General features: G+C 40.8%; 1 protein-coding gene across 2 annotated transcripts in view; it reads right to left on the reverse strand.

Moving 5' to 3' along the window:
• Positions 1-11,862: 11,862 nt before the first annotated feature.
• CENPF (centromere protein F) overlaps positions 11,863-27,929 on the reverse strand; it is a 56,754-nt gene continuing 40,687 nt past the window's right edge. For both annotated transcript variants that reach the window (XM_008533144.2, XM_008533145.2), the window contains exons 14-20: positions 26,998-27,150; positions 24,266-24,442; positions 23,514-23,675; positions 21,013-21,175; positions 19,320-19,796; positions 17,688-17,866; positions 11,863-12,795 (exon numbers count right to left, since the gene is read on the reverse strand). In XM_008533144.2, the coding sequence (XP_008531366.2) occupies positions 12,592-12,795; positions 17,688-17,866; positions 19,320-19,796; positions 21,013-21,175; positions 23,514-23,675; positions 24,266-24,442; positions 26,998-27,150 (1,515 nt within the window). In that variant the 3' untranslated portion in view covers positions 11,863-12,591. The remainder of the gene's footprint in view (positions 12,796-17,687; positions 17,867-19,319; positions 19,797-21,012; positions 21,176-23,513; positions 23,676-24,265; positions 24,443-26,997; positions 27,151-27,929) is intronic.

Genomic DNA, 27,929 nt, shown 5'->3' on the forward strand with positions numbered 1-27,929 from the left:
GGGAATAAGAAGTGCTCCAAATCTATTTTTTTCTCTTTGTGAGTACAAGAAAATGTATCCACATGCAAAGAAAAATTTAATGTGGTCAATCAGACTCTACACAGTGAAAACTGAGTCACTCTTTCCGTTCCTGAAACTCTTAAAGGGCGGTTGACTTCCAGAAGTGGTCCTGGGCATAGAAATATTGGGCGAGGAAATTTGGTGTCATGATGCTTCTCCTAAAGTGAAAACTCTTTTTTTCTCTTGTAACATGTATAAAAGGATAAAACCACAAAGCAAACATCAACTTAAAAAACGTTCCATTCTTTCTTAGTTGTACTTGATTGAATTATGAATCCAGTTCATGAAGCTTCTGTAGGTTCAAAAGCAAAATTTCAATCCAGGACACTGAATAATGTTAAGCACGGCAAATTTAAAGAGAAAACTCAGAACATATTTAAGACATATTAATGGTTTACTGATAGTAAACTAAAAATAAAAGAAAGTTACAGCAGTCGAGCAAAAAAGCAGCATTTTTTACTCTGTGGTAAAATAAAGAATAAAGAATCTCACAATAAAGACTCTCTCTCCTCATTTCTTCATAGAGCAGTTTTGGTAAAAACACTGGAAGTTAGTTGTTTGACTTTCTATTCTTTTACATTCCTCCCAAGACAGCCCTCCACTTTCCAAGGTACTACCTTGATATCCATGAGAAAAAGATATCTTTTGTAACTGTCTAAAAATATGATAAAATTGTCAAAGGCATATGGAATCAGTTATATAAATCTTGAAATATGTCAGTATTATTTGTTCTCCAATGGCATAAGTTTTCAGCAAAACAGTTGACACTAACAAAGAAAAGCTATAAATGCCATTTGATGGAGAGACCAGACATGGCCATGCCCAATTACCTGTGCAAGCACCCACCCGAGCATCAGTGATATTATTACAGCAGTCCAATAGCCACTTGCTCTTGAACTGAACTCAGGGTGAGATATCGCCGCAGACAGTTCCCACCCCAGAGCACACCTCTGCCCTGCAGAATGCTGAGAGCAGAGTTTACTACATCTCATCCGTTTTCCATGTTTTCCTGAAAGAGCTGTGTGGGATGGGGATCTCCAGCTGGGGTCCAAAAGAGACCCTCTGAGAAGGATACCTTTCTCCAGGTCAACTCCGGTGCTCCCTGAGAAGAGCCCATGTCTGAGAAAATTGCTTCCTCATCTTAGGTACCTCGGGTGTTCCTCATCCTCCAGCCTTTTGCCTTTTGACGCAAATGAAAGAAGACCTTGCTGGGATGTTAAATCCATTCAGCCCCTACCCTCCACGGCCCATTAGCTGGCAAACAAAGGTCACCATGGCCACTTGTCAGGGCTGCTGTCAGGACCCTCTGGTGCATAGTCCTTAATTAGCAGACATGTCAGCCAAGATAAGGAATTTGGGAGGGAGAAGAGCTCTTTTTCTTTGCCTTTTAATTGAAGCTCCCTTCCTTCAAAATCCTGTTGAGAATATTCTCACACATGAAGCCTCCTATGACTTCTAATTAATCCCCTTGACCCAATTAATTCATCTTGCTCTAGAGATTATAGTTTTATAATGGTGAAGTGGGGGAAAAAAATCCCTGTAGTCTCCAATGCATGCCTGCCACTACTGGGATACACGATCTTAGGAAATCACTGAAGGTTTCGTGCCTCAGTGCTCTCAACTGTAAAGTGGGTGTACTGTTTTCATTGATTCAACAGTGATTTCACGCCCAGGCACTGGGAATCAATGATGGCTTTTATAAGCTCCTCTTTCCTTGAGAAGCTGATCGTTTACTGGGATTACCCCCAAAGTGTCCCTATTTCTTTTCCGTGCTTTCATTCCTTCATTCCATAAATATCTGACGAGTTCATACTATATTCCAAGCATTACTCTAGGCACCACAAGGGAAAAAAGAGAAGGAGGGGGACAGGGGAGAAGGAGAAACAAAATTGCATAACCTCATGGAACGTACTGGGGAGAGACAGATTAAAAAAAAAAAGCAGAACTAAATATTGAGCAGGTAATGAATTCTGGCAGCACAGGTTATATCAAAATCTGAAGGAATCGGGGCGAGGAGGGCGTGCAGACATCTGGCAAGACGATCCTTGGCAACGCCCTGAAACAAGAGCTCCTACACCATCAAGGAACAGCAAGGAGGCCAGAGAGGCCAGAACAGAATGACGAAGGTGAGGACAGGAGATGAGCTCAGGAACATGGTTGGATCCACCTCCTGAAGGCTATTGTGAGGACTTTGATTTTTGCTCTAAGGTAGAAGGGAGTCCACTGGAGACTTTGAGCAGAGGAATCATGTAATTCTATGTTCTTTTAAGGGAAAGGCAAGCACAGAATCAGAAAACCTAGTTAGGAGGTGACATTAAAAATCCAGGTAAAGGGGCCACTCTGTGGCCTGGTGGTTAAGTTCTGCGTACTTTTCTTCAGCAGCCTGGTTTCAGTTCCAGGCACGGACCTACACCACGCATCGGCAGCCAAGCTGTGGTGGTGACCCACCTACAAAATAGAGGAAGACTGCACAGACATTAGCTCAGGCCAAATCTTCCTCAGCAAAAAAAAAGAAAAAAGAAAAAAGAAAATCCACAAAAGATGATAGTGCCTTGGGCCCAGCTGGAAACAGACATGATAGGGATGGGAAGAAATGGTTGGATGCTTTATATGTTTATGTTCTGGGAACTCTTAGTACCCTATGCATACTTCCACTGTATCATTTACCAAGCTCTGGGGTGAACTATTGCTTTGATTATCAGGACTGAGAGCAACAACTTTCTTCTTTGTGCCTAAGCAGAATGCCCCCCTCTAGTAGGTGCTTAATAAACAATATCTGAAGAATGAATGCACATAGATCAGAATAGAGAGCTCAGAAATAGACCCACACATACAGTCATCTGATCTTTGAAAAAGTAGTAAAGGTAATTCAAAAGAGAAAGGATACAAATTGTGCTGGAACAATTGGACATTCATATGCAAAAAAACAAACCTAGACACCTTACACCTTTCACAAAAACTAACTCAAAATGGATCATAGGCCTAGAGATAGAACACCATACAATAAAACTTCTAAAAGAAAGCATAGGAGAAAATCCACATGCTTTTGGGTATGGTGACGAGTTTCTAGATACAACATCAAAAGCATGATCCACAAAAGAAAAACTTGTTAAATTAGACTTCACTAAAAACTTTTGCTCTGCAAAAGATACCCTTCCATAATGACAAAAAAAAAAAAAAAAATCTGATAGAGATGCAGAAGTACCTATGAAATGAGTAATGGCAACATGCACCACATCTGAGCACAGTTCTCAAGGGAGAAATTTTCCCCTGACCCCAGAATAGCCACTTCAAGCCAGAGCATCTGTTCCTGAAACCCATTCACACTCATGCTGGGCAATGTTGAAAGGAATATTTAAATCAACTCTGTTGCTCCCAATGGGGCTTCTCCTCCCCTGCCAGAAGCAAGAAAGGCCCAGAATCATCAGTTTCCTGGGGATCATGATTCTTACAGGGTCCTGTGTTGCCCCCTTCTGTGATTTGGGGATGTCACAAGAGTGGGGCTGACTTGCATACTCCTGTTCCAAGTCATCTCTCTTTCTGGGGTGATGGGGACAGAGCAACACAGAACAATATCAACTCTCGCTTGCTGGAAATGGATATTTGTGGATTTTTTTTTTTAAGTCTTAAAGTGTTAGCATCAAGCCTCGTAAATATGTTATTGTGGAGGGAGAAATACGGTTTCTAGAACACGCCACTAATTTTGACACATTTGGTGGAAGTTTTAAAAGGTAAACAATATGGATTAAAGAATTTTCTTAAAATATTTTTATTACCTCCAAATACATAAACACTACATGATCTGTGTCAGTCAGTATCCATTTAAGAGACAGAAATGACACTGGTTCTTCAAATAGAGTAAATGTAATAAGGAATTGTTAACTAGGTTTTGCAGAACTGAAAGAGCGGGGCAGGAAAAAAAAATTATTACAAAGGAATCAGAAACTGTAGCTGCAATAAGCAGTTACAAGGCCTAAGGCCAAAGGAACAAAGAGAGGCGGTGAAAATTACTAAAATGAAAAAACCTGGAGGAAAGGTTGGTGCTGGTTCTCCAAGGGAACATGATGAGGCTGATCTGTGCTGGGAAACTTGTCAACTGAATCCAGATGCCGCTACTGAAATAAACTGCCACTGCTGGAGTGAAGTGAGGCTAAGGGTGGTGCTGGGAGGAAGCAAACGAAGAGTGAGTCCCTTCTTCCTCCTCTGACTTCCTAGGGCCCCTCTCGCACCCATTCCCGGGAAAGCCCATCAGAGAGCCTGATGGCAAAGCAGAAACATGGTTTACAGAGTGCCAGCTGCAGCATTACAAAGCTAGTATAGAAGGTGGTTTTGAAGCTGAAAGAAAACTGCTTTATAAATGGTACTTTTAGGAAGTGCTATTGATAAAAGGGAGAAAATTTTTGTAAGCGAAAAAATGAATGTTAAAAAGTAAAAACTTTGGGGCTGGCCCCATGGCCGAGTGGTGAAGTTCGCGCGCTCCGCTGCAGGCAGACCAGTGTTTCGTTGGTTAGAGTCCTGGGCAGGGACATGGCACTGCTCATCAAGCCACGCTGAGGCAGCGTCCCACATGCCACAACTAGAAGGACCTACAATGAAGAACATACAACTATGTACCCGGGGGCTTTGGGGAGAAAAAGGAAAAAATGAAAAATCTTTAAAAAAAAAAAAAAGTAAAAACTTTAAAAGTTAAGTAGGCTAAACATTCCTCCCAAGATCTTCTATGTCTTTTTAAATTCATTTAGAAAACCTGTTCTCCCCAGATAATGCAAATGGCCATCTAGAGTATGTAAGATGTTTTCACAAGTTCCGAATTTAAGAGGAATGGATACAGTAGGTTCTACTGCCCCTGTAGAGTCATGGAAGGTAATCTTACTAAAAGTGAAAAGATGAAGTGCACGCAAACCTTCTGGGCTTCATTTTGTTGATCTTTCTGTGATTAGATCCTTGAACTATGTACCATCTTGATTTCTCTCAAAGAAAGATTGAAAATTAGCTGGAAGTAGAGAGTTAGCAAACTAGCGGGAGGAAAGGGTTTGTCTGTGTCCCATTCTCTTGGGTAATGGAATAACTCTGTGGATTCTGAGACAGAGATTAATCACATGGAAATTTTCCATAAGATGTTCACCCAATCCATCCATTGAAACAGCTGTGGGCAAAGATTTGATTGCTTATTAAGATGCATTTGGTCTAGCTTTACCAAAAACAAGCCCAAGAAGGTGGCTCTTAGTACCAGTCGGGGCTAAGGCTGAGAAATCAGTACAACTCTGTCAGTTTCTCACCCCTCTGTGTCCTGATAAAAAAAGAGAAGGCAACTGTCATCTGGGCAATAATCATCAATACGTATTTGTAGGCTGGACCCTGTGTTTAAAGTGGGAATTTGATATATGAAACCAGAAGACAAAAGACTTTTTTTTAACTGTTTATCTTTTTCAAATTTAAAAAGTAACATAAAGCAAAGCACAGATTTCAGAGGAAACCAAGTAAACAGCTATGTAAACAGTCTGAGTGTGTGGTTAATAACTCTTCTCTGTTGATATGTCATGAAAAGTTACATGAGAAAAAAAATGTTTTCTCAATGTATCTGTTACAGATAAGACTAATTTTTGAGTTAGGGCAAGTTTATAAACAATATTTCTATTTTCCAAATTCTCTGTTATTATTCTAATGACATAAAAGATATTCTGCCTTTCCAGTGACCCCTGCAGAGATTCATCTGTATTTCTATTTACTCTTCAGCGGGTATGACTCTTTATTCAATTTCTTTCCAAAATTCAGTCTTTCTGTCCAGTGATTGTCTCTGATGTAATATGGCAGGGGTCTCATCCATTGTTATTGAAAGGGAATACTTAGGAATCATTTGGAAAGATCAGTATTCATTCTCTGATTTTGTTCTGGTTTTCACAAGTTCAGTTGAATTCAAGTACGTTGCACCTGTGAAGGGGGGGAGTCTAGGAGAAGAAAGGAGGTCTTAAAATTCTGACAGGTGACAGCTGAGGATGTTTTTTAGAAATTTAAAACCCACATTGTGTAAAAGGCACCTACTGCCGTGTTTGAGAAGCGCTCGAGTCCGTAAAGAGGCAGAATTAGTGTGGACTTTGGCTTGGGGAAAAGCCTGGTGAGGGGGGTGCAGAGGTTCTGTGATCCTCCCAGCAAAGACACCGGGTGTTCAGGCTCTGTGTGTCTGTCCCCATAACTATTCTGTCAACATGCACACACACACACGTCTCTGCAGCCGGCAGCATACCCATGGCTTCCCTACGGGGTTTCCCTAGTAGCATCCCCTGGTCGTTAAGGCCAGGGCAGAGTGGAGGGATGTTCCGTCTGCTCAAGGTCTTGTTACCTTGATGCGATCCAAACTTGCCACTCCTTCTAGTACCTTGAATGATCATTTCTAGAAAAAAATGTGCAAATAATTACATTGAAGAGCCATGTGCTCTATTTTTAAAAAGCATCATTCTGAGTTGCTGGGATCTAGGTTTTAGGTCATAGTATGGGATGCAAAGAAACTGTTTCTTAGGCTCTCGAATTTCTTCTTCTTCAAAGGGATAAAGAGAACCTAGATAATTAAGCCATATTGTTTTAATAGAATTCATGGATGCACGCAAGTCATGATTTTGCACTTGTAGTGATTATAATTTAAATCACTAGATGTTTAGGGAAATCACAATAGGCAGAATAATGAATTGCTTTAAAGATTTCCATCAAGAGGCATTAGAAAATTACGCACTCTCTTCACGTTTTCCCCTGTATAACTTAAGTTTCAGACAGTTGCCCTGTACGAGTCTAAGCAGAATTGCTTTCCATGACAGACCTGCAGAAGGGAAGATGAAGCAAATGGGTTTCAAAGGAGTCTCTTGCTCAGATAACAGCCCAAACCCAAAGGAAATATAAAGAGTGTAGACATTGACTAATAAAAATCAGAAAACAGTCTTTGCAATAATAACAGGAAGCTTGTGAGTGAAGTAGTAGAATTTGCCACTGAAAGTTGCTTTAAAAAATAATGGTCTAGGCCTGGCCTGGTGGTGCAGCAGTTAAGTTCACACACTCCTGCTTTAGTGGCCCAGCATTCACTGGTTCAGATCCCGGGTGTGAACCCATGCACCGCTTATCAAACCATACTGTGGCAGTGTCCCACATATAAAATAGAGGAAGATGGGCACAGATGTTAGCTCAGGGCCAATCTTCCTCAGCAAAAAAAGGAAGATTGGTGGCAGATGTTTGCTCAGGGTTAGTCTTCCTCAAAAAAAAAACAAAAAAAAACAAGCAGGTGGCATCCAAGACAAATAACACCCTCATGTGGAGGGCCTAAGGTCTAGCAGGAAGGAGGAGACACATGGCCGGCAAATTCTGTTAGATAACACAGCTGCAATTTCAACACCACGAGAATCTGTTCACATTTAAAACTCAGGAATATCCAACGTTTTGCTAAAAAGTCTATAACTGGAAAGCTGCCATTTTCCTACCTTCTTGCAAAAAACATCACTGGGGAAAAATGAAAGCAGGAGAAGCAAAATTCTCCATTATCACAACAGGATAACTTCTGCTGGAAACCCAAAGGCCAAATCTCTGACCACCTCAAAGAATTCCATGAAGTTAAATAAAGCACGTTTTCCCGAGGTGCGGAGTTGAGTTCCCCTGGGTTCAGAATGGGATCCTAAAAAGAACTTCTCAGGCTGGTATTTAGTTTCTCAGCCTCCTGAATCCCTTTACTCTCTACTGAGGGGTGTATGGTCAGACGTGAGGAGCTTTGGACCGGGAATTGAGACTGGAGCCTCAGTTTTGTCTTGCCACAAATTTAATAACCTCTTTGGGTCTCTTCCTGAGTGATAAAATAGGACCCACTTCCCAAGATTGTTAACTGTCAAATGAGATAAATCAGTTGAAACTGCAAGGATTTGGTTTGGTAAAGGTGATATTTTTATACAGATAAACATGAGCCCCGGATCGTTCTCAAGGTGTCCCAGAGAAGAGAAGAATAACAAAGCTCAGTAATATTCATCTGCCACATTCTTTGCATTGAAGGGATGGAGGCTGGTGGAAATTTTGTGGGCTGAAACTCAATCCAATAGTCAGAAACAAATGTATGAAGTTTGGAGATGTGTGTGTTTCCTTGTAACATCAATAGAACAAACCGCTTACATTTACACACACAAATACATCAACATTACATAGGATGGACCTTGCCTGCAGCATCAGACCCAACATAAAAGCCATCACTTTCCCTTTCATACTGGGAGCAGCTGCTGTTAGAAATATGGTGGACAGGAATCTACACCTGCATTACTCTCTCCCAAGGCGACTGGCTAATTCTAGTCCAACACCGCAAAATGGGAAGCAAAGAGTGGAGAACTTACTGGAAAAATGGTTGAGGGGTAGAAAAATGAGTTTCTGGTAACCCGATGCTTAACATCTATTTTTCCAGGGAAACAATGCTATGAGTAGAGGTTCTGTAGAGGTGAAACAAAGTAACTGCCGTTTCAACATATTATCAGCTAAATTGACTTTCTGTGCTTGAATGTAGGCTCAATTTGTAATGTTGCCTCTATAAGGAAATGTATTCTGAGCTCTAACAACCAATTTATATATGAACTTCAGCAACACGACTCATTTGTAGTTAAAATTGCAGTAATTGTTTTCTTTTACTGCAACAAAAGTGGATGGTTCGTTTGCAAGATCAGTAATTGAACGATATCTACAAATCTATTAAACTCATTTGCAAAATAAGCATTAGTGGTATTGAGAATGGTGAGAATTTTGTAGGGCAGAACTTAATCTGAAATTAATGTGTTGCATTGGATGAACAGATTTATCTAACAATTTTAAGCTGCGATATTTTAATTATGTGTAATTATCTGTATACAGAATAGACATTTTATTGAGTGCAAAATCACACACATGGTTAAATGTTAACTAATTAATTTAATCATCATGACAACTTCAAGAGGTATTGTTATTAGTCATGCACTGCATAATGATGTTTAGTCAACAACTGACCGCATATATGATGCAGGTCCCATAAGATTAGCACCATATAGCCTAGGTATGTAGTAGGCTATGCCATCTAGGTTTGTGTAAGTGCACTCTGTGTTCACACAACAAGAAAATCACCTAACAATGCATTTCTCAGAATGTATCCCTGTCGCTAAGTGACACATGACTGTATTATTATTATAGTCAACTTTACCAGAGGAAATTGAGGCATAGTGAATTAAGTAATTTGCCCAAGGTTACATGGGGAACCAAGGTATTCTGACCCCTCACTTTCATTTTTAACATCTACTTTTATACTAAACTTTTGCATTCAAAGACTTACAAATTTTTAGATTTTCCAAGGTTTTCCAAAACAGACTCTTTAAAAGGATTTAAGTAAATAATGCTTAGACATTAAGTTAGTAGCTACAATTTTTAGAACTCGAAATTTACAGCTAGTCTCGTTTTTTTTTTTGAAAATTCAGTACAAGGTAACACAAGTCAGCAGCCATCATCCTAGATTAAGGATGTCTCCACTGCAAAGAGAAAGTAGAAAAGCTGCTTCTATCACCTGAATATTTGTACTATCCGAATTATTCTGGAAGAGCCTGCCCCTAGAGAGACGCAAGACAAACAAGACAGTGGGCTCTGTATTCACAAAACTGACGTTAAAATACTTCAACTTTCTCAGTCTATTGCATCTTTTCTCCAATGAGGATAATCTCCATTTTGCAAGGTTGTTGTGAGGCACATTATCATTATTATTAACAAGGTCTCCTCAGATGTATGATTCAGAAGTCCTGCCTGTGTCTCTTACTTAATCTCAGCCTATGAAATGGAGATCTTAAAGTCTACCTCACAAAGGTGTAAGGTTTGAGCAAACATTTGAAAATACTTTGTAAAATGTATATAACCTTCCACAGTGTTTTAGGTGTCGAGCCATAGCTCAGGTGAGGGGTGGCATTAGATACACAACTCTACCTGGAGAGAGGATGCTAGCTTTAGGTCCCAGGCCTTCTAATTAGAATGGCCTGGTTCTTCTGATGCAATCAAAGTTCTGCTCTCTCTAGGCAGTGAACCTAATTTAAAGTCCCTTCCTCTACAAGGGAAGGCAGCTGATACTAATAGAAGTGGGAGGGAGGGCATAGCTCAACTAGCCTCAACTACCAATTCCAGGTACTTCGTGTCCTCCTGAAGACATAATTATAAACCCTTTCTCAACCGTGAAACAGAACTATGACACGGATGCCATTGACTAGTTCAACTTTTAACTGCGGTGTAATAAACCTATCATTTCAAAAATTGATCATAGTCTATATCTCTTTTAAATTACTTTCAAGACCTACTGCCATAGCCTGAGTGACTTTGAAAGAACCAACTTGGAAATTCTAAGGTCAATGTTCTGAGCCACTCTAAGAGTAGTTAGAAGTGTTACGGACTCCAGCCAGCTGGGAAGTGGAACAGGTCTCCCCTCCTAGATGAGGGGCCCCTGGGAGGAGGTATCCTGTCTTCTTTTAAGGTTCAAACAAATTGGTGATTGGAGTTAAGTGAGAAAAACCACAAATAAATCTCAAAGGAGGGGAGAGTATGTGCAGGGGTGGGGGGTGATCTTAGGAAATCAGGCTATGTTTCGATGTTGGTTTTTATCCCCTTCTTATTGAGGACGCAGTCCCTTTGGATTCTTGATAACTCCCAATAACACAAAGGGGCCATCTCTGTTTCTAAAGAATCTTCAAGTGGAAAGAATTGTCTACCAAGCCTCTCATTGTACAGATGAGAATCCGATTCTTAGCTGTCTGGACTTGGTCTATTTCTCCATATAATTTGTCAACTGAGACCTTCTTCGTGACTCAACTGGTTTCTCACGTACTTCAGAGTTGGAACTGTAGCTTATTTACTTATCCTATATGCAGCTCAGCTGATAGTATAAGAAATATTGTTAGCTCGGGGAAAAGAATATGTAATATGTTGTGACTGTGAACAATTCTCCACAATTATGAAAATAGAAGGCATGCCACGTATTCCCTGTAACAAGGAGCAGCAGCTACAATCCCCCTAGGAAAAGATGAAGAGCTTTCAAGGACCCACGGAACTATCCAGCCAGACCTACTGAGTGGAATCTTCCAACCACTAGAGCCAGCCAATGATGCTGATGGCCTGATCCCAGCGATGTCTACTCCGGGCCATGCCCTTGAGCACATGGCAACCTTGGGATGATTTATGATAAGGACATTGCCCCAGACCACAACCCCCAGCAACTGGAGAAACAGAAGGAAGAAACAAGAGCCAGGATATCACTTTCAGTAGATGAATACTAAATAGCTTAATATTATTGAAGTATTACTGAACAATAGAACCACCTTGCAAAGGACAATTTTAAAATATAATGAGAGTATTTGTCAAGGTTTATACAGCAATCTGAACGGAAAGCCAAGAACAAATTATCTTTTACTAGCTGATGTCCTGCAAAACTTTTCTACCCTGATTCAAGGACACAAGGACTTGTTCCAAAGTTTTTTAGATTTGATATGGCTCATAATGCCTGCATATTTTCGAAACCCGACATTCATAAATGAGCTGGAAAATACCATGTACTTATATGCTTGCTGTGTGTGATCTAATGGGTACACACAATGTGCCAGGCAGTAGCTGGACATATAGTCCTATAGAATCTTCATGACCCGTATTCCAAATCATGTCTTTTAATTTAACTGAATATGTTCACTAAATATACTAGTATCACTTGTTAAAACATTTTTACTTTTATAAGAGGTTGTTGAAATTAGCAAGAAATGGTACCAATGTTCACGATGCATTTATATTTAAGACTCATTTTTAGAGAAAACAAAGGAAACTTTTTTATTAGAAAAACATGCTATATTTTAATAAGGATCACCATTTCTGAGAATGCGTACCAAATTAGTCTTAAAAGGAAACAGCACAATGACAGAAAACTTGATATACCACACCTTCAAGGAGCCTGTAACCGGGCTAATTGAAAATAAACACACAACTCCCACCACCACACACAAATATGTACAGGTTTTATAAGCAAAGATTGAGAAGACGCATTGGAAGAGAAGGATGAATACACCCATATATGCATGTGTGTGCAGTCTTCCGTAAACACACGCAACATAGTTTTCCTTCATTTTACTCAGCTCAAAGAAAGTCTTGATCTAAAACGATTTCATGCCTAACACTCTACGTAGGAAAATCATAAAGCAAAAGTTTACATTTTCCTGGGAGCTGTGAACTGGAAGTATCAATGTGTTTTTCATTTTTTTAGTGTAAAATCCACATACAAACAGAAGTTCTTTGTCATTTAAGTGTAACATTACCAAAAAGCTTTTCACAGTGCTATTTACATCACAGAAGAGGAATATCGATGATGAATAGGTGATTAGTGCTTCCAAACTTTTCTAACACTTATACATGGGAGATCTAAAGAGTACAACATACTTCTAAGGAATCTTTTTCTTCCCACTGATAATATGCCCCCTGACTGCTTTCTATTCAACTCCTGCCACCTTCCAGGGGTCCTGACACACAAAGTCTCTTCTACTGGACCCTACAGTTCTCGCCGCTCTTGGACTTGGGGCCAGCTTCTGGGCTGGGGGTGAGGTGGCCTCGCTTGGCCCTCAGGCCCTCCCTGGGGCTGTCGGCCGAACTTCTCTCAGGAAGGTTACTGACCGAGAGAGACTTCGTGCTGGGTTCTCGGGAGGCAGAGCCTGAATCCGCTGGGCTTTGTTGAGCAGCCTTGACCTGCAACACAAACATCTTTGTTACAGGCTTCAATCACGTTCACATTTCTACAACATGAAAAGTAAAGCACTTATGTCACCAAAGTGTAAGTTCTTCTTCTCTCAGAGTTGTACACAGTTCCACTATTGCATCTTCACTAACAACAGGCCACGCCTAACAGAGAAGCTGGAAGGACGTCAGACACGACCTCTGACGAGTCATCTTGCAAACTTTCCTTGACACTTCTGATAGCCAGAGATTCACTCCCAAGGCCAGCATGACATTCTCAGATCAGCAGGTAAGCTCTTTGAGAGCAAAGACTATCTCCTCTTAAGCTTTGTGTCCCTAGGGCCCAGAATATGCTTGACTACCTGGCCATCGCTCAATCTATTCCTCAAAGAGAACCCCAACCAGCTTTCATGTATCCTCATTGAGCCCCTGCTGTCATTCAAATGAATAAAATCCAAATAGGAGACACCACCTTCACAGGGTGCGAGCTTTATTTGCAACATTTAAAAGACCTAGAACCTGTTACTCATAAAATGGCATTTCTAATCATTCTCCTTACATTGTTGTTTTGTTTCCATATTGGTTTTGGATTATAGCAGAAGAGCAAATCCCCTTTCTGATGTCCTGCCTTTTAAAAAGAAGAGGGATCTCAGAAAATGTGAGGCTTTAAGGAGCAGCAGAGAGGGCCACATAGCTGGCAGAGTCAAGATTTTTGAGGTTTACATAGTAGTGAAAGAAGATAGGGGGTCAGGAAAGAGAAAGAGCAGCAAGAGAGATGACACACAAAAAAGCTTCCCTTAATCAAAGTTAAAGGCAAGAGTGGAAGATTCAAGTAGGAAGATCGTCACAAGAAAAAGAGGAAGGACTCTGAACAAGGGCGAGAGGCATTCAGTGCTGATGCTGGAAAACAGCTAGGTGACAGATCACTTCCAGAGCGACTGATGGCCCGTGACCTCCTCAAACAGTAAGAAGAAAGAATGGAAATTATGTCCCCATTTATAGTCTTTCCACAGGAAGTATGTGGTTTTAAAAGGCAGCTAAATACTTTTCATTACAGAAAACACAGTAAATCTGGCCAACAGATTGGATGCCTGGAAAGCTTGCCTCCACCTCTGATTATGCGCGGGACACTTAAAAGGAGCAGCCTTGAAGGATCAGCACTTGGTGGAAAATTACTGTCCATGGAAAGTCGAAAGAAAAAAAACCCAGTTTTACTAGTACTCTTTTTAATTTTTTTAAATTAGAAAGTGATACAATAGACAGCTGTTTCCTTCAAACCCATCAGATGCAGGAGAGTCAAATCTTTAGGTTCACAATTAAAAAAAAGAGAGAGAGATCACGTTGGAAAAAGAGAATCTGAGCTAGTCAAACTCCTTGCCTTCCCCCTGCAGATTCAATTTCTCTGATACTGAATTGAGGAAATCGTAGTCTGTGATCAGGGTTTAAACTGTGGATTTGATCCTCATGTTGGTTAGTCAGCCTCAGACTTGTCCATAACTAGATGAGGTCAAATTCACCAAGTACTTAAACAATTAGGTCATATCCTAATCATCTTACTTACAAACTGTGTCTGCAGCCCGACTGGGGAGAGGGTGAGTATGCAGATGGCTCAGTGAAAAGGAACCTCATAAGACCCCAAGAAATGCTGACTGACGCTGTGGTGCCAGCCTCACTGTAGAGGATGACTACAATTTAGTGGCCAGTCCTCTGGCCCTGAGCGCCCATCCCACGTTCAGATCAAGCCTACACACAATCACCGACTCCCTTGTCGCCAGCAAACTAGGAGCTCCTGGGCTTATTCATCCCAGAGAGATAACAGAGAATGCTCCTCACCACTCGGCATTTTACCCGTTTTCCCCTTTGAACTTGTCAGATGTCACCAAAGGTCCTGCTAAACGACCTAGGCAATCACGTCTCTCAAAACTCAGCCAGTCACTTAAGGAGAGGGCTCATAATCCTGAGTTTCTAAGCATCTGCTTTAGGAAATGACATCCTGCTCTATATTTTTCAAACTAAATGATGAATTATACCTAACAGATGAGGCAATCATTTATAAGGCAACTCAGAAAATGCTGAATTAAATTAAAACTCAATAGGCTAGGTTTCGAAGAGTTTGCATCTAATCGTGAAGTCTCCTATAAGCTGCTCTGAAGAGGATCCCCCTTCCACCCATTCGTACAAGTGCACAAAATTGCTTAGCAATTCATAGCCGCTGGTGCCTACTGCAGCTGGTAGCTAATGCACTGGACACAAATCTGCAGGAAACCATGGTTACTACTCCACACACATCAGATTCAACAGCAGCGTGGAGAGCGGGCCCCCTAGTGTGCAAAGCTCTTTTCTCAGATATTAAGTCTGAACTCCACATGCAAACTGCTTTTACCATCAATTCCTCATAAAAAGAGAAAAAAATGACCCATAGGGTGATTTCATAAGATGCTTTCCTGACATACCTTTAAACATCTATTATTGCAGTCATGTCAGGACAACATTAACAGCTCCACTCATTCAACAAATATCTGTTGAACGTCAACACTGTGCTAGACATGAGGACACAGGTAAACCACAAACATGATCAGGAACCTCACAGAACTCATAATGGAACTCAGAAGGCTGCTATTGAAGCAAGTCATTACAACAAAATGAGCCACCGCGAAACGGTGGAAGTACAGGGTACTGCCTATTTGTCGTGATTTTCTGTTTTAAGAGAGCCGGACACACTCATAAGTAGAAGATAAAAACAGCAACAAACAAACACATAGCAATGGAGATTGGATTGGTGGTTACCACAGGGGAAGGGGGGGAGGGCAAAAGGGGTGACTAGGCTCACATGTGAGCGGATGGACTATAATTAGTTTTTGGGTGATGAATATGATGTAATCTACACAAAATTCGAAATATATTACGGTGTACATCTGAAAGCTATATATTGTTATAATCCAAAGTTACTGCAATTAAAAAAAGAATTAAAAATTGAAAAAAAAAGAGAGAGAGAGAGAGAAAGAAAGAAAGAAAGAAAGAAAGAAAGAAAGAAAGAAAGAAAGAAAGAAAGAAAGAAAGAAAGAAAAGAAAGAAAAAGAGGTGGGGGGCAGGGAGAGGATTTGCACAAAATGGTAGAATATTTCCAACACAAGTAATGGATGGGCCCACCCCTTTTTTTTTTTTTTTGCAGGGAAAGATTCACCCAGAGCTAACATCTGTTGTCAACCTTCCTCTTTTTTTTTCTTCTCCCCAAAACCCCAGTGCATGGTTGTATATTCTAGTTATAAGTCCCTTTAGTTCTATGCGAGCTGCCGCCACAGCATGGCAACTGACAGACGGGTGGTGTGATTCCACGACCGGGGAACAAACCTGGGCCACAGAAGCAGTTGAGAGTGCCAAAGCTTATCCACTAGGCCATGAAGGCTGGCTCAGGATGGGCCCATTTTAACGAAGGAAAGAAAATCTCAGACCATTCATCCTCACCCCTGAATTTAAAAAATTTTTATTATAAGTTACGAACAAACTTAATACTAAGTATAAATTCCTCAACACTTAAGGCTCTTACACATCAACGTACCAAACAAATTTGCACATATAGTCTTGTTTTGATGCAACTAACCACCAACGTCTTTGTATTTTGGCATCCACAGTCCTAATGAGAAGGCACGCCTGTTCACTTAAGAATTATCATATCACCAAATAGGAGTTAGTACACTGTCAAAGCTTTGCTTGCTGGTTCGAGGTAACCAGATTGCACACTTAATCAAACTGACAAGTAAGCAGAGGAAAATCGCAAAAGTTTTAAAATTCTTGACACTATTCCAGCAACTTCCAACAATATTCCTGTACCACTAGTTTGAGAAACACTGGGGGAGCAAAACTATAGTCAAGAGAAGCTAGGTGTTAACTCTGGGCAGGTTAAATCTTTATGAGTCTTACTTTCTTCATCCTTTTCTAAGACTACTTACTGCGAGAGTTCAGTAAAATGAGAAAATAAAACTTGAGAATTCAATAAAATGCACATACTTCGCATACATAAATGGTAGCTGCTATGGATTATAGTAATGGAACAAAGACCTGTTAAGCAAATATTCTCTGCTTTAAATAACGTTTCCTGGGCTGTTTGCAAGGTACAGAAATCACTAAGGTCAGAGCTCTACCCTCAACAATCAAGAGAAATCCATATGGGGCCGGCCTGGTGGCTCAGCAGTTAAGTGCACATTCCGTTTCGGCGGCCCAGGGTTCGCCGGTTCGGATCCCAGGTGCGGACATGGCACCGCTTGTCAAGCCATGCTGTGGTAGGCATCCCACATATAAAAAGTAGAGGAAGACAGGCACAGATGTTAGCTCAGGGCCAGTCTTCCTCAGCAAAAAGAAGAGGATTGGCAGCAAATGTTAGCTCAGGGCTAATCTTACTCAAAATAAATAAATAGAAATCCATAAACAGAGTTCCTTTCTTTAGAAATCTACTGAAGTATTTGCTTTTTGTAGTAAGTAAAGCAGTAAGAAAAAACAAAGAATCGGCAGCTGGGGGGCAGATAGGTGAGAGGAAAAAAAAAGATGAAGCAAGCAATGTCCAATGCCTGTGCCCAAAGAGCAACAACCTCTTCAAATCCTCCAGCGGTAATGCTTGAAGCTGTCTTACAAATCCTGTGAGTTCTGATCTGTCAATGTCATTTCCCAATAGACTATTTATAAGCGGCCTGCTAGGTCAAGGATGAGACTGTGGGCAGGCAGGATAATGTGATGCTCATCCTCAGGTCTGCCTACCACTCCCCTCAACACTGACCTATTTATACCGCATCCAGAAGGTCAGACTTTAAAGAGCTCCCGAGTCAGAGGGTGCAGCGTCAAATCCTCGTCCAGATAACGCTGTAACTCTCTGGATTTCAAACGGGAGGGACACGCACACAGAAGCTTACCTTTTGTGATCTGCTGCCACCAGCTGTTGGCTTGGAGGTCTCAGCATGATTTTCTTTGTCGAGACTCAGGGGGGACGGTGCTAACTTCTGCGCGGCAAGGCGGGGGCTGGTCCTAGTGGCCATGGTTGTCCTCCGCAGGACGTACGGACTTGTCTTTCCTGTAGGGATATCAGCAAACCCTAAGGACAAAAAAGGCTGACTGTCAACACTGCTGGGTGCAATTCTATCTACAGTGGAAATGACGGTCATCAGGTAAAGTTTTTACGAAGATAAGGGTAATGCCAAAAACACTTTCTCCTGGCCACAGTGGACAATAGATTAACTTCATCGCTACCCTGGGAGTCATCAAATTGAATAAATAACTAGCAGGTTTTCTCTTATTAGAAACATAAGAAACCACAACGGGAAAATAATATTAAACAGGAAATTTTTTCCTGCTTCTTCCACGTGGATGTCTTAACTCACATTTTCCTAAGATCTGAAGAACACACCAGCAGGCCTTACTGTAAAATTTGCATTTGAGAAAGTCAGAGGATAAAATAGAAAGGAAAAACAAAAAAGAAAGGCCAGCTTTTGTTTAAGGGGGGCTAATGTGCAATGGTTACAGCTACTTCGGGTGATGGCTCTTGTGTAGAGAGTAGGTGGGAGGAGAGACTTGACCTTGTGCTACGGGTCACCTCACTCTCTGCGTACATCGTCTCCTTCCACTGAGGGACCGGACAGGACTTGTGAGGACCATGAGAAAGTCAATCTGAAGGACACTCAAGACAGCATATCACACACACTCCAGAGCAGCATAAATGGCTAACTAAAGCAGCATTTCTTTCTGTTTTATTTTTAACCCTATAACTACAAATAAAAAACAGTGATGAGAAAGACAGCTAATTATTTTTGAGCCAGATTTCCTAAAGGCTAGAGTTACTCAGAACAGTGCTTCTCAAACCTTCTATGGCAAAGAACCAGCTTTGATCTTTTAGAAGGGGAGGGGTGGGGCCTAATTCCCAGTCTGCTGTGGAATGATACTTTTGTCTAAGACAATAAGCATGAATCAATAGAAAAATGATTATGCGCTTGGATGTCGAAACAATGCCAAATTGCTTTGAAAATTTTAAACTCTTACTCTTGATTTCTGCACATTGTTTTTTGTCACGGACAAGGAACAAACGGTTCCTAGACAGGCTCCAGTCCCTGGGCCACACTTGGAGGACCACTTGGTTAAAAAAAAAAAGTGGTAAGTGGCTCCAGCCAGGGGACCAGCATCATCAGATCCATCCTCCAGCTCACCTACTACCTGGGTGCGACACAACCAAAGGGAGAAAAGCTTGAAGGGTGTCTTTCATTCAGGATTTTTCAGCACAGAAATATCAAATTCTAAACAGGTTTTTACCAGTCCTTTTCAAATCTACCAGCCCCTTTTGTAGTGTGACAAGAGTAATTAGATCCTAGTCATTCTCTCATGACAGAAAGGAAAATATATAACCCTATCAATTTAAAAGTGGACTATCGCTTCTGAAGATCAATTCGTACTGTTGCACAATAACCTAAAAAATAAATGCTTGTCTTTTTTGTATGCGAATTTTTATGTGGAGTTTCAAAAGAAGACACATAATTTTGTTTCTAAATTATACGTACCTTTCTTTACAACTTCTGGGAGGCCCTCTGGCTCAAACTCAGCATATTCTGCATCCTCTGCAGGGTGAATGCCACTTTTGACCGCTTTCCTACTTTTCTTAGAAAATGTCTCTGGTGTAGAAGGCGTCGTTCCTTCTCCATTCTCCCGAATCCCACTAGACCTCTGTCTTTTTCCTGAAGCTTTATTTTGGCCGGACGGTAACTTCTTTTCAGTAACAGAAGGGGCCGGAGATGATCCTGGAACAACTGAATTCAGCAAAGGAGAACTTGGGAGATTGAGTTTGGATTGTTGTGAACTCAGACGAGCAACTTGTGTTTCTAACATTTCTTTGTCTTTTTCCAGCTTCTCATGGCTTATAAGTAGGGAACAGTACTTTTCCAAGTATTCATCAGCCTCCTTGTTCTTTTCTTCAAGAGTTTCTTTCAGTTCTTTCATCTCGGTCATTAATTCATCTACATTAGCATCCACAACAGTACCTGTCATAAATAAAGTGACATATCAAGTCTAACTTGACACTTCTCTAGTTAACCCTGGGCGTCACAAGGCAGGTAACCTTAGATTTGCTCTTTGATTTTTTTTGGAGGAGTGGGGGAGATACAGCTGTGTACGTTCTTATAGTTCAAAAAGCTCTTGTTTGGGAGGGATCATACCAAGGTCCATATCCTAGTAAGTTACATCTTTATTGGGATAGCCTAAATAAAATCCACCAAAATCTCAAACTCATACTTCAGCCAATCCATCAGACTTTCTTAGAGTGATCATATGAGATCAAATGAATCAATTTATCACATCCTCTATTTTTGCCCTGTCCATTCTTTCCATTGTAAGTGAATGAACAAAAAAGTCAGTAGAGAATATAAAGTCTCTGTTGTTATGGCTTTGGGAGACAGGCAGGGGCCAGTGACAAAGTAAGTCCAAAAAAGCTTTGAAAACCATTTGAAAGCAATGGAGGAGCTGATGAACAAGAGCTTGAGGGATACTGCAAAGGTGGATGTCTTAGTCAACTTGTAGTGCCGTAGTTGGCATTAAATCCACTGGACAACCTCCCTGGAGCTCCAGTCTACTCTCAGGACTCTTTTCAGCAGGGAAGATTATTGACCCACTCTGCAAAGCTATGGTCCAGAAGAGCCACGCCTACTACACTTGCCATAATCTAGCCACACAGTAAGAGCATTCCGCTCTGGGGGCATAAGGAGAGAAAAGTGACAAGGAGACTTGTCATTTCTTTTCTATTTTTATTTTACCTCCACTCCCAAAAAATAGGCCCCCAACCCTTCTATTTCGTTGACCCACTCGGATGAGCCAAGGACAACCAGAATCAGCTGTTTATAAATTATCAATGCCAGCTCAGATACCAGTCTGCCTTTGATGGAAGAACTACGTAAATGGACATCCACATGAAAACCTCTTCTTGGAACAGCTCATTAGCAATAAGTGCTGCCAGTTTTTTGTATGTTTTATAGAACAGAAGATGCGATCATTCTATTTCAAACTATAGGCTTCATTCAGAATCCTGTTAATGACTGCACGCTGAGCACAAACATCAGAAATTGAAAAATGGATAACTGCTAAAAATGAGCACGCAGTAACAGAACAGAGCACTGAAAACACCTCCTAGGCAGACACCATCTGTGTGTGATGTCACTAGCGGGAAAGGGGTCTGGCTCGCTGACGGGCCCAGTTCACACTCACCTGTTTTTTGTTTCTCTTGTGCAGCTTCAAGGCGAGATAGCTCTTTCTGCAACATTTCCTTTTCCGCTTCCAGCTGTTTACAGGATTTGATCAGCAACTTTATTTTCCCCTGGGCTCGTTCATTTTCCTTCTTCAACTGATTTGCATGTTTCAGATTGTCCATCTACAAAACAAAAGTAATTCCACCTAAAACCTTGAATTGCTTTTTATGAGCATATGGAAAAATTAATTAGGAGATATAACTAAGAATCATATATTATAAACTTAAGAATTATTATGTCCAAAAGAAAATATTCGAAGATGCATAAAACAATTCACTTTCTCTACTCTAGAAAGGTCTCCCCAAAGACACTGGTTTTGTTACTCCCTTTCTTAGTATTGACAAGCATAAATCATGATTCCTAAGATAATATCCTATTATGCGTAGCCCACTATGTATGTGTTTACCCAGTGGGAATCACACATTGGGGGTGGGGGTAGAAGTCCATGAACATATTGTTGGGGGGTCAAACATTTTCAGGGGCCAGCCCCACGGCCGAGTGGTTAAGTTCATGCGCTCTACTTTGGTGGCCCAGGGTTTTGCCAGTTGGGTCCTAGGCATGGACTTAGCACCACTCATCAAGCCATGATGAGGTGGCATCCCACATAGCAGAGCCAGAAGGACCCACAACTAGAATACACAACTATGCACTGGGGGGCTGTGGGGAGAAGAAAAAAAAAGAAAATTGGCAACAGATGTTAGCTTAGGTGCCAATCTTTAAAAAAGAAAGAATCTGCAGTGAGACAACTGTGTTCCCATTTGTAATCCTGTGCTATCGCACAATTTCAATACCTAAGATGGCATTTGTTTTAGTCACACCAAGTGAAGACTAAATTATCACTCACGACACAAATTCAAATTTTATAGTAGCTTAAATAGAAAGGAATAGAACGGTTGGAAATTGTGTCACCACACACTTCTCAGTAGGACAAGTTCACAGTTCTTTACAACTGCAAAACCCAAAAAAAGCTCTGTAAAGGATTTAGAAGCAAAACTTGACCTGAACAGATATGAAGGTATTTATCGTCTATTTATCCCACCTTGTGAGAATATGCATACATTTTGCTGCAGAAATATGAATTTGAGTATGAAGTATTACCCCAGACCCTGCTGGGATATTGTGTATACTATGTAATATCTAAAAAATGCAGAATTCTAAAACAATCTAGCTCTAGGAGTATCTGATAAGAGATCATGAACATACAAAGGCGGACCACACTATTTAAAATAAAGAAGAACCTGAGCATCACAGTCATGTTGCAAGTAGATTTCATTCTTCGCATATTTCATCTTGAAACAATTTATTAGCAAGGTTGTGGCAAATCTGCACTTTTGGAATTTTCTACTTCTGATTCCAACCATAACTGGATTGGAGATCCATTTAATTCAATTTCAACAATGCTTATCAACTGGTACCTCACTAAAATTATATGAGATCTGAATAGACAGCTAATAAGCAATGTACCATTTTGTACACAGTATGTATATAAATAGACATTCCCCACAGGAGAACTGTCAAAGATTAAAAAAGCAGAAAGTGAGTAAATAAAAAAGTAGACCTCAAGCTACTTCTTTCTATTATTAAACCTAGGATCTCTCATCTCTCATTTGTAGCAGCAGAACATTACTGATCACGGAATTTTATTAGTTTATATTTTATTGGTATAGTTCCTTCAGCTTGATAATAGTTGTGTAAGAGCTATAAACATAAGAAGCTTATACCTAGAGTTTTCTGTTTCAATATATTCAATATACAATTAATACCATAATTTTAAAAATTTAAGTCACCCTATAAATGAAGACCTTTACTGAAAGATATTTATTTTCCAGGATCATTATTATGCATTCTGGATGGTATTCACTTTATGGAAAATACCTGTAGGAATGAAAACAGCATCTCTTTCCAAGCAGAATTACTGTAGCACCATCTACAGTCTAACAATCCTGAGCCCAGGGTTCAACCTCCTTTTTATCTAAAGAAAAAAGTTTTACGATGCTTGTCTGGAGAGGAAGAGAAGAATGTATACATCCGTGTGCCTGATCAAATACTTTGCCACACTTTGATCTCCCCAAAAGCCCCAGGAAAGTAGGTTTGGTGACAGCAGTGAATTTGAGGATGAATCAAGCAAGACTTTGGAATTACCCACCAAATTATTATCTACAGCTGGAGGGGCCTGCCCTAATCTGTTATTGGCTCAATCTTCATATCCATCTTGAAAAGTCTTTAACATTCTCTAGTTTGAGGGGATTCGCTGAGCAATGGAAAGTTTATTCCAGCTTTGAGACAGCAGGCCATCCACTGATTTTTTAAAATAACTCAACAGAGAATTGATATACGATATTATTTTTGACTACAAAAAAATGTTGATAAAAATTAAAATGAAAGCGCTTAATTCTATACCATTAAAACCACTATTATCTATAGGAACATGAGAAGTCATGAAGCAAGAAGTGAACATACCTTGGCTTTCTTCAATTCTTCTAAAATCTCAGTGGTAGCTTTCAAAGAATTACTGAGTTCTTCTTTACTAGACTTTAAGAGGTCCATCTCTGCTTTCTGGGAGCTGAGGCATTCTTCTTTAGAAGTCAATTTCTCTTGATATGTTTGGATTTCCATTTCATACTAGGGCAGAAAAAAGTTAATTTAGCCAGGAGGCTCAGCTAAAAAAATTGTAGGAGGAACCGGCCCAGTGGTGCAGTGGTTAAGTTCACACACTCCACTTCGGCGGCCTGCGGTTCGCTGGTTCGGATCCTGGGTGCAGACATGGCACTGCTTGGCACGCCATGCTGTGGCAGCCGGCCCGCATATAAAGTAGAGGAAGATGGGCATGGATGTTAGCTCAGGGCCAGCCTTCCTCAGCAAAAAGAGGAGGATTGGCAGATGTTAGCTCAGGATTAATCTTCCTCAAAAACAAACAAAAAAAATTGTAGGAAAAACAAAAAACTGCTGTTCCAAGGACCATTTCAAATAGTCTTTGAGACTCTCCTACTATTCTGCTCCAAGATGGAAATGTAGTTTTAAAAATCAAGTCATAAAATAAGATATATGCAAGTAACTGGGGGAAAGATAGTGAAGTTAATACAATGGGATCCTTTGTAAGATTATACAGCATAATAATAATGCAGAACATTGACCTTCTTGTAAAAAATGCCTCATTACCATGGTCAAAACATCCTCTCCAGCTCCCCCAGTAACCAAGCCCACGTTGTTACCTGTTTGTTTGTATCCAGAAGCAAAGCCTGGTGTTTCTTTTCAGCATCCTGGAGCCGTAGGTGATATCCAGCTATTTCTTCTCTCATCTTCTCGTGCTTTTCCATCTGGTCTTTGTGTGCGCAATCCAAACTCTTCTTCAATTCACTGTTTTCTAGCATGAGCTCCTTCAATTGACCCTAATGAGAAAAGAAGTGAAATCACAGGAAAATAATTAAGAACTTGCATATCTATCTCCAGGAAATACTGAGTACTGAGGGGGAAAAGATAGTTTACAGGCAAGACAAAACCCATATAGAAAAGTGCTATAATCCGTAGCGATGTATTCACTTTAAATTGCGCCTTCATCTCCAGTGACAATTTCCTCTGCTCCAGCCCAACCTCCAAAGTCACATCCACAGGGACCACAGAATCTCGGAAACCTCAGACTGAACAGAACCCCTCTGGGACCACACCTTCCTAGGCTTCCAGGCTCACTTACTTAAGTACTTGCATTGCAATAATTCCTTGACATCATCAACAGCAGCACCACCACCACCCTTCATATTCAAGCCCCTCAGACTGATGTTCTTTTCCTTGACCAGCTTAGAGTCCACGTTCTATCTCTATAAGAATTTTCTTCCAAATGCCCCCAACTCTTTTGCCCCTCTCTCCCTTCACTGTGCAGGACTGGCAAAACTGCAGCCCTGGAGGCATCTGTCTTCGCTATGCCTGATCCCAAATAGCTGCTTCCATATGTTTATATATATGCTGAGTCCTCTTCATCTCCCATTCACTTTTCAACCCACTTCAACCTGGTTTCATCCCAAACTCCTCCTGAAGCAGCTTTTCGTGGCGCCACCAGCCTCCACGTGCACGTCTGAAGAGCTCTTCAGTCCTCATCTCATTCGTCCTCGAAGTCGACCACTCCTTCCATCCTGAGACAGCCTCCACTCTTGGCTTCTAGAACACGACACTCTCTTGGTTTGCCTCATCACGTCTTCTTGTTTTCTTTGCTGGCTCTTCCTCCTCTATCTCACCCTGCATGCTGGAGGTCCGCTGGGCCAGGCCCTGAGCCACCTTCTCTTCTCCATCTGTATTTTCTATCATTCCCATCATTTTTGAATAGCCTATATTCTGTACTAGCCAAATCCCTGTATCCAGCCTAAACCTTCCCTTTAAACTCCAGCCTCCTGTGTTTGGTGTTACTTTAGATCTTATTCTAATTCTTTACCACGGCCGTCCTACTGTGCCAATCTTTCTTCTTATCACTTTCCATCTGACTCCAGCCACAATGGTTTCCTTCCAATTTCTAAAAAATACAAAGATATTTCTAATCTCAGAGATTTCATCCTACTTCTCTCTACACCTAGAAGGCTCCTTCCTCTGCCCTGTTCTTCGCATGTGGACTCCTCATCCTGCAGATGACATTCTCCGACCACCTTATCTAAATTAAGTTGTTCTCTACCCTCACACCACACTTCCCAATTACTGTGCAGTAAAGAATCTTGTTTGTTTCCTTTATAGCACTTAACAGTTTATGAATATTTCATGTTTCCTATTTAATGATTTATTGTGTGTCTAGACCGTAAGCTCTGAGTACAGGAACCCCAGGATAGCTATGGCTCAACGTTCCATCCCGACTTTAGTAGCACTTATTTATAGAATGAACAAATGAATGAATACAGCTGTTGCAGACTAACACACTCACATGTATGGACTTGAGGCTGAACACCTAGCTTTTCCTTTTAGTAGAGCCTGTAACTGAAATACAAACAACAATATACTTGGGATACTCCCACGCTGCTTAGTACCAAAGACTTCAGCAGATGCAGCACTCAGACATCACCCACAGGAACTCCTTCCACAAAGCATTGCCAGAAAACTCCATAAATCAGCTGCTGAGATTAAATGCCAAAACTTTTCCATTTTCATTAGATTAAATACTTTATTTAGAAAAGAGTACAAATTTCCCCCAACTCCTTATACAGGCTATTACAAATATCATTTCAAGTTTTAGTGATTATTGAGGGTCACAATCACAACTATATTTTGCTACCTTTTTCTAGGATGAAGTTGTATGAAGCCTGTGTGGATCTAGGAACGTTTACCATTTAACTAGGTTTGGCAGACAGGTTTCATTGCATCTGCCAGCTCTGCACTCATAGTAACTGCTCCTAGGACTCAGTGTTAAGAAATTCAGGAGAAAGGGAGGGCACAAATCAGCAAGGTCTGCTATGGAAACAGCAGCGGGGAGCGTGGCCCAATGCTATAGATCTGCACATTAACCCCGCCCTAAAATGACACTCCAAGACTGCTGCAACTTCACATTTCACTGTGACTTTCTTTCTGTTACTTTGTTAGTTCTTTGCAAGATCAGTGCATCTGTCTCTAGCAACATTCTGGCTTGTAATCTGTGGCAGGCCAGGAAAGCAGATCAACTCACTGAAAACTGCATGAAATCTATTTCTGATGTGCGTTAATGTTGTGCAAGGCTCGTCTTCTGTGCAAAACTACTTGGGCTCTATGACAGGTGTTTTCATGTGTTCAGAGGCCTCTCATGACTCCTTCTGGGCTCATGACAGCGCTGGGTGGTGAAGATTCCTACAAGTCTGGTCATGACATAGCGTGGGGTTACTTTTTCTCAAAAGCTAAAAAAGGTTTGGTATATTTCAGAAGGCCTTACAAAAACAAACAAGCAGAGTGTGCACAGTGAATTATCAGAGGGTAATGAATCTGTGACAGGGAAACTTACTTTGCTGCTCTTTATTTCTTCCGACATTAAGTTTAATTCTTCTCTTAGCCTCTGTTTCTCCCCAGTAAATCCTTCTTTCAACTCTGTCCTTTCCCGGACCATCTCGTGCATTTCCCTCTGCAGCTCAGTTTCCTTCGCAGTCATTGTGTTTACCTGAAATTTAATCTTTGTTAGGATCTGCTTTGGGTTGTCTGTTTTGACCAAATTAATCACTCTGACATCACATATTTCGTGACACTCGCTTTAGTCTTCAACAACAAAATGGAACCCGGCTAATCTTCCCTTAACTAATAGTCTCAAAACCTACTGGAAAGCTTACCTTTTCTTCTCAGCAAAGATTTAATGAAAGCAAGAAGGAAAGGAGTGACAAAGAAAGATAAAATTACTAAGTCTTAAAGTCTCTCATTGAGATATTAATTTGAATTAAACTTAAACATCAGAGAATACTGAATGAGGCAGCGTCTTAGGTTTTTATCAGTTCTCGGGTCTCTACTAATCCTCCACTGCCATACTAATCTGCAAGAAACATGCTTGCGCTTAGTTAAAACCAACTAAAGCTCCATTGTATGAGTTCACCCCTGGAAGTTGAAAGAGCCTGGTACAGTTTTCCTAATCATCTCTACCATAACGCCATCTCTTGCAAGGTGTACAAAAATTTGAAATTCTTGGGAAATACAGTTATGGTGGGTTGCATTTTCTGGACTCTCCCTTTTTCTTTTAATATTTGTCCGGTAAAAATTTAATTTGAAGGAATCACTTTCCTAGCTCAGTAAGCAAGCACATAGAGGAAAAACTTAATTTTTCTTTAATCACTGAGCTTCTTGATGGCAGATTTGCCCTTTAATCATCAGCTAACAAAACAGGAGACTACACAAAGAGGTGTAAAAGAAGGGACTGAAACACAAGATTCCCAGCACACACCGTGGGAGCCA

Source organism: Equus przewalskii, chromosome 23 (genome assembly GCF_037783145.1).
Source record: "Equus przewalskii isolate Varuska chromosome 23, EquPr2, whole genome shotgun sequence".
In the NCBI taxonomy this organism is placed as follows: domain Eukaryota; kingdom Metazoa; phylum Chordata; class Mammalia; order Perissodactyla; family Equidae; genus Equus; species Equus przewalskii.